Source organism: Tenrec ecaudatus, chromosome 14 (assembly GCF_050624435.1).
Source record: "Tenrec ecaudatus isolate mTenEca1 chromosome 14, mTenEca1.hap1, whole genome shotgun sequence".
Lineage (NCBI taxonomy): Eukaryota > Metazoa > Chordata > Mammalia > Afrosoricida > Tenrecidae > Tenrec > Tenrec ecaudatus.
This window is the reverse complement of record NC_134543.1, coordinates 79,788,163-79,795,984: the sequence shown is the minus strand read 5'-3', so window position 1 is coordinate 79,795,984 and position 7,822 is coordinate 79,788,163. Positions and strand designations below refer to the sequence as shown.

The following is a 7,822-nucleotide window of genomic DNA, read 5'->3' as shown; positions in this document are numbered from 1 at the left end:
ATAGGTGGCCAACAAGTTGGCTGCTGCTGCTGCTGGGTTGGCACTGGCAGCTGCTGCAGCCAAAGCCCCTGTTGCTGCGGCTTGACTGAGGCCTAACCCTAGAGTGTTGAGATTATATCCATAGCTGGCTAATGTATTAAGTGCAGAGGTGATGGCCACCAGGTCGTTGCCTGTGAAGCCGGATAAAACTGCTGGAAAAGCTGCAACACCAGCAAGGTTGGCGTGTCCTAAGAGCCCTGCGGCGGCTGCAGCCGTTGGTAACACTTCAGCAGTGTTTGCATAAGGAGATCCGGTTGGATTGGAATTTGCCACTGGACCTGTAACATTGGCATAACTGATATTGAGGCAGCTGCCACTCTGTGGATCCTCTTGTATCTTCTGGATGATAAGTTCAACAGCTTTTCGGTTTTGTTCCGGTTCTCCACTCACAGTGACAACCCTCTCTTGCAAGTTGATCCCATCGGGTTTCTGGGAAAGCTGCACCCAAGCCCCTGACTGCTCCATTATGGCCTTCACAGTGGCACCTCCCTTCCCTATTATCAGACCTGCTGTGCTGTTGGGAACTATAATCTTTACCTGTAATTAAAAAAAATACGTATAAATAATACTTCTGTTGTATGCACATACATTGTATTACTTTGCTATCCTAGAAGAAAATAAAAATAGTAAAGTGAAAATTAGTTTCAACATTATTTATGAAAGACAAATATCACAATTTTAGTGAGTTGCATATTTTAAGGTAATTATCACATAAAAGTAGACTCTTAAAGCAAAAATCAACGTTGCATGTTAAAATTATTTTAAAAATTCTCCACGAATGTCTGTTCATTTTGCAGTATATAAGAAATCTGCTAAGGAAAAAACAAAGGGAAACCATAGCTATGCATTGATGGAAACATTTCTATATTGTTCTAAACGTCACAATACCAATGACGATTCTTCAACAGAACACTTTGCTCTAAATTATAGAAAAACAAAGAGTGCGGAATGAGAAAGTAAAGTTGGTAAAGATGGAAGAAGGAAAATCCAGCTTGAGTCCCTTAAGACATTAATTTCATGTTCCTTGTCACCTGGTAATTTTTGTGTTCTTCAACACTTGTTTCAGGACTAATATTTTTAGAAAGGGATGGTCAATACAATTACTGATAATATTTTGTTTTTCAACTAATTTAATACCTATGTTACTTTGTAAAATTTATAAATAAATTCTATCTAATAATTTTAAAGTTTAAGGATATTTGGGAAGATTAGGTCTATTTGAGAATTACAATATTTGGGGGTTTATTTGTATTTTGTAAAATGACTATTTTGATTTTTAGGAGACCATTCTCTTTGTAGAACATAGAGCTATTTTTAAAAAGAAATAGGGTTTACAACCATATTACCCAAAGATACTGACAGTCATTGTCATTGCATGAGTACTTAGAGCAATTCAAGGCGCTCATATGAAATGTGTGTTTTGATAACATTTGTACTGAAACATCCAGCCCTAAAACCAGCACATTTTTAATTAATTACAATCAAGTACTATTTTAAAACATATAAATTATACGGTAATTGTCATACTTTCGAGTTGGACACTAGTATTTAAAATTATATTTTGGTAGCATGAAGATTTATATGGTGTTTCTTTGATAGATCAAACCCTGTGACGGGTCAGTTACAGAGCAGTGTTTCACTGACAGAGAACTGAAGTAAATGCTGTCTTGTTCCAGACCATTAAAACAGATAGCCTGATATTCAAGCAGTAATTTAGTCGAGTATTGTATGAAATATTTATGAGCTAATTTTTAGCAGGCATTCCCAGCTAACCTTAAAAGAGAGATTTTGAAAAGAATTATTTTAAAGAGATGTAGGTACGCATTTTTGGCAATAGTCCTCTTAAACCTACTAAGCACTGCAAGTGTAACCGCAAATGCTGTATTAGTCACCTCTCACGCATGCACGCACGCACGCACGAACAGCTCATTTTTGTTCAGTACCTGCAGTTATATTCATGATGGAATTTAATTTCACTTTGATTAGTACATACAGACCTTTTATTGAAAAAAATCTCTAAATTTTTATAAAAGCTTCTTAGGAACATCCACTAATCCACTGATTATGTGAATACATTTTCATGAAGTCAACTGGAAAATATGTATTTTAACATTTGTTCATCTACCAATTTTGCTCAGTGACTTCTTTTTTGTTGTATAAAATGGTGTCTGAAATGCAAGGGTGTGCTAAAGTTTCATAATCAGGGAAACCACAATTTTATGTCACACAAATGATAAAATGTTAATGAGAATAAATATGATAGTCTAGCCTATGCACAATATTAAGAATAGATAGTTATAAGGATTTAAAGATATGAATTTTTACAGAGAAAATGTACTGATCGGCTAGACTTTCAAAGATTTATTCTTAACCTGTCTTAAGTTCTAGATCATGGTGTATCTTCAGTGCAATGAGCGCATGATCACATCTCAGAAAAAGGAAAAACCATGGGAGGTTAATTTTGGCAACTGCCTTATAGACTATTAATAAAGAACAGGAAAATATGTACTGTTAGAGCATACACTATAAAATTGTATGTGGCATCTACAAACATGATTCTACTGTACTGTACACCAGTCTCATATTAATTGTACCCACATCCTCGATTTGTTTATTCATGAACAGAAAATGAACACTTTGGGCCTAGTTCTGGTTTTTAAAAAGAACTTGCCAACATGTGAGCATAATATTTACATCATAGAATGCTAACTGTTGGGTCTGGTCGTCTTCGTGGGAGGAGAGAGAGAAAAAAAAGAATGCTAACTGTTTTTAATTTTTTCCCCTAAATCATTTTTCTTGCTTGTAAATAAATATTCCAAAGATGCCTTGGGGATTCAGTGGTTAAGGTGCCTGGTGGCTAACCACAAGGTCAGAACTTCGCCCCACCCTGCAGGCAGCAAATGTGGCGATGTGTGTCCATGAAAGTGCCCCACCCTGGGAATCCTATGGAGCAATGCGACTCTGCCCAGGGGGTTGATACCACTTGGGACTTACTAGACAACAAGGAGTTTGGTTATGTTTTATCAATGTTAAAAAATCTGGGTGTAATGTCGACTCTGGAAGTAGCATGTCACCTTTTCATAAAATTAATCATCTTCTCTAAAATTCCATGTCATTGAAAATTGAAGAGTTAGGCCATGTATATATTTTAAAAAGTCTTTATATGGTAATCATTATCTGCACAACTCACATTAAAGGCAATTTATCCAATGGGGGGCTTGCTCCAAGACTGATGTGGTGGTGACTGTTCACTGACCCTGGATATGACTGAATTCTTGAATTCATGCATTTTATGATACATAAATTAGGTGCCAATAAAACTGTTTGGAAAAATTATTATCTCCTGTATTATAGTCTTTCTCATTTGAAATATAACTTAAAGAACATGTTAGTCATAATTGTGATTTTACAGAATACTGATGTGGGCCCAGAATTTTGCTACCTTGATTGACATTTGGTCACATGTAGATAAAAGTATATTATGATTTAAGAAGAGATGTTGATGGTTGGTTCTTAGTAATTATATGAGTATAGCATTTCTTATCCTAGACAATAACAGGTTATCCTGTATAAGACTACTGACATAAGAAAGTGAAAGATATAGAAATAAAAATACTAAATTGCAAATTCAATAAATATAAAGTGGTACAGTCAAGGAATGTGTTAATCTAAATTCTATATATATTTTACACAAACTCATAAAACAACCTCTTAGATTTCTATTGTCTTTTTCTTGAAAACGTATCTCTTTATACACTTACTATGAACACAGACAGAAATCAGGCCCTCTGAAAAGCTGCTACATAAAGGAAAAATAATAATTCATCCGGATGCTATCACACAGAGAGCAGTATTCCCTTTCCATTTTATTAGACAGGTCAGAGCCAAGGTAAAGTGACACACTGAGTGAGAAACTTGGAAATGGTGAGCAACTACATATAAGGTGACTTCAAAATATTTGTGGGAAAAAAATTCATTATCGTTAATTCCATTTTTTCCCATGAACTTCTTGAAGACCATTTTATTGGAAATGGAGAGCCAAGAGGGTTGAGGATTATGGTTTATTTCTGAGGCATAAGGATATATATATATATTGTTTTTCCTTTAAAGTGTTTGCATACTCACTGACCTAATAAGTAGCAAAATTTAAATTTTTTTCTTTAGTTAAGTCTGTTAACATACTACTCAATTTTTTTTAATAATTGAAAAAACTAGATCTTAAAAGCCCCCAAATTATTTGGTCTAGGATGTATACAACTAAATCAGATATGCTCTTGGCAGCTACAAACATATCTATTCAGAGTAACAAAAGATGAACTCTCTTTGCTCTCATCCATCCAATCTGCTGCGGAATGCTGACTGAGTGACTTGTGCCCTGTGGTGGGAGCTGGATCTGAAGATCATAAATGATAAAGTGCCATCCTTAAGGAGCTTACGGATTAGTTATAGGAACAGATGTGTAAATCCATCATTGCAGAAAGTCTTAAAGTGCTGACACAGGCATATATAATTGGGGACAGAGGAGCCACAAAGAACATAATGTTAAGCTCTCACGACAGTGATCATGTTAACTAATTTTATTTCATAAACAAAAAAAAACACCCCAGGATACTATCCTTTATTGCCACATATCTCCAAACTTGACTTGAATTTTCTTTAGTCCTAGATTTATATTTACTTCTGATATAAAATAAATATTCAGTATGATCAGCAATATAATTATAATAATTTTACTAGCATCAAATACTTCTTCATGTGGGGTTGGGGGCAGCGACTAGTGAAGTAACTATCTAGAACCACTCCACGGGAATGCTACTTAAAATATTGAAATACTAAATAGGTAGGTTTTAATGGTGATATTACACATAATGTTGGTGACATTACAAAATTAAAAAAAATTATTTTGCAAATAAAAATGAAGACCAGTTTTCCATTTTGACAAATTAGAACCTCAATTCACACTCATGGTCTTGTAGTTAAAGAAGAGAGGGTCTGTAGGTTTACTGGACTGTTTCATAAGATCAAACATGAAAATAAAGACACAGTAAGTCCCACGGTAAGACATCTCAATTAATAGGGCCGACTAATCTTTTAGGGCTGGTTTCCATCATATAGGGTTCACCCCGAGTTGCAATCAGCTTGATGACCATGAGCTTGGGTGTTTAGTTTCCATGATATATAGTATATTATATAAGTGTGGCCACACATTCACGAGACAATTCTCATCTATAGTGGCTACTTCCTTCTTTCCTTTCCTCCCTCTCTTTCTTCCTCTCATTCAGCTGGCATCCTAAAGATTCCAATATGTCTTTTGGAAACATCTACTTACGTGTGTGTGCTCGGTGTGAGACTGGCTCTCTTCCAAGATTTCTAGAAGTGGAAACCTTACCCAGCCACAATCTAGCATTATGTGTATATTCCTGGAAGCTATTGGTTTAGGAATGAGCACATAACACGTGATGGCCTAGCGTTACCCTGAGAATTTAGTAACATTTTTTGGGGGGAAAAGTAGTTTTAGTTCTAGTTTGGTAGAACGGATACATGGCATTGGTATTGGCTATCTTGCTACCATATACGAAGGTGAAGAATTAAGTGAAAATCAACAAGCTAACCTAGATGAAAATGGAAATCTATGAAGAGAAACAGCTTCCTGATAGTACAATGCGTGTACCTCTAGTGGTGCCTCATGCCAGAACACACTTGATTCAACCCTCCTTTTGGAGCTTAGCCACCCGAATTGGGTATCTGAATCTTGTAACTGGCCGATTCAGTATCTTTGAAAGTATTTTTACATTCTTATAACATTATGTAGTATATGACTGTCCAAAAGATATGCTGATACTTATTGTCTGTTTCTTTTTAAACAACCTTTCCCTGTGAATTGGGAATGTATTTGCAGAGCCGATCAGTTTTCCATTCAACAATTTCCTTCCATCTCATCTCAATCCCCCAAGTGAAGCATCGCTGTCCGCTGCCTGCCTCTTCTTTCTTCCCCGCCTTGTTTCTTAACCCGTCTGCGCTTCGCCCGCGCATAAATGCTGCCCTTTTGGTCAACTGTGCATCTTAAAGATCGAATAGTCAAGACGACAATGCTCTGGCAAAGGCGGTTACTTCTTTTACCTGTTCCAAGATAAATGATCTAGATGATCTACCAGGATAAACATCGTTCATTGCCTCTAGGTATTAAACCTTAAACTACGGAAGCACTGCTTATAAAAGTTCACTTGAGATATGCATATCACCTTGGGGGTGTTCTACATTACACTGCTAACCAAAGTAAGTTGGAAAACTAGTAGCTTTTCTTTAGGTCACAAATTTTATATACATATGTATCTGCGTCCCTCGAATACATTAGTTTGCAAAACACAATGTAGCGATATGAATCCCCCACGGCTCCTCGGTCAGGCTGTCGTACTGCGGTGCCTTAGGGCTTGCGGTCATGCTGGAAGCTATGTGTCCAGTATTTCAAATACCAGCAGAAGCACCTGTGGGAGGCAGTCGTCAGCAGTTTCCAGACATAAACAGATGAGGACGAAGGACATGAAGGCTTATTTCTGGGGCATGAAAAGGCCATCGAAACTTTGTATGTACCAGTAGGTCATTTTTATGATATATGTAACGGGAAGATGAGTCCCCTAGATGGAAAGACACTCAACCTACGAGTGGGGAAGAGCTCGCCCTCAGTGTAGAGTTGACATCACGTTTGGTAAAGAAGAGGGCCGGCCAAACAAGGAGATGCTCCGTGAGCTGGATTGACACAGTGGCTGCAGTACCGTGCTCAAACACAGCCACCATCATGCGCATGCACTAAACTAGGCAGGGTTTCCTTCTGGTGTGCACAGGGCCACTTCGAATCAGACCGTACTCAATCGTACTTCACAATAAAATAAATACAAGTTGATCAAGGTAGAACGAAAAAGTGACACTTTCAGCGGTCTAATAGTCTGTTGAATCTACCTAATTCTTTTAATCGACTTAATTCTGCTATCCAACAGAGACTGTAGTTTCATAGATATGCTTGCTATTTTAAGATACCATTCTGTCTTTTCTCATGTACTGTTTCTAATTCCTACCTCCCGCCTCACCTTTGGTATTAAACGTAGGTGTCGTCTGTGCCTTTTCTTACTCCCTAGAATTCTACATCTTCTTATGGCACATTGGTTTTTTTGTTTTTTGTTTTTTTTGTCTCTGAAATGCGGCTTGCTCAGTCCCACCGTTTTATCCCATGTTCAATGCTACGTGGTGTGACCGAAAGATGCTACGACTCGCAGGTAGGGATCAGAGTTCGCACCCTGACTCAGCTGTGTGGCCTTCGTCACATTGCTTCAGTATCATCTTGTACAACAGAAAGCACCTCGGTAAGACTGTGCATAGATATTTAATTCTAATGTTATGAAAAAAATCTTAATGAGCAATTTTGTGATGTACGGCAAATTTGTATTTTTTGCATATTTTGTCCTGAGATCCCAGTGTTCCACTTATAATACATACTGGTGTGTGGCAGGGGCATGTGTGGTTGTTTGTAACTGAAGAAAGATTTGGTGTCACCTAAATCACAATGTTTAGAGGGTACAATGTTTAGAGGTACTGAATATGTATATTTCACAGGTGTGAATGTGTAAATGTTTAATATTTTTGGCTTTAGTACAGTGTGGAAAGCCTAGTAAATATGTGTACTATTTCTTCAGATGTGTCACTTGGAGACTGTGATTTTGGTGATTAACATAGATTCACTTCCCTAAAATAGGCATCATCTTAGCTGCATCATGTTTCTCTTCGTGGT

General features: G+C 37.1%; 1 protein-coding gene across 1 annotated transcript in view; it reads right to left on the bottom strand.

Moving 5' to 3' along the window:
- NOVA1 (NOVA alternative splicing regulator 1) overlaps positions 1-7,822 on the bottom strand; it is a 161,309-nt gene that overhangs the window by 4,813 nt on the left and 148,674 nt on the right. The window contains exon 5 of the mRNA XM_075531251.1: positions 1-576. This exon is cut by the window's left edge and continues 4,813 nt beyond it. Within this exon, the coding sequence (XP_075387366.1) occupies positions 1-576 (576 nt within the window). The remainder of the gene's footprint in view (positions 577-7,822) is intronic.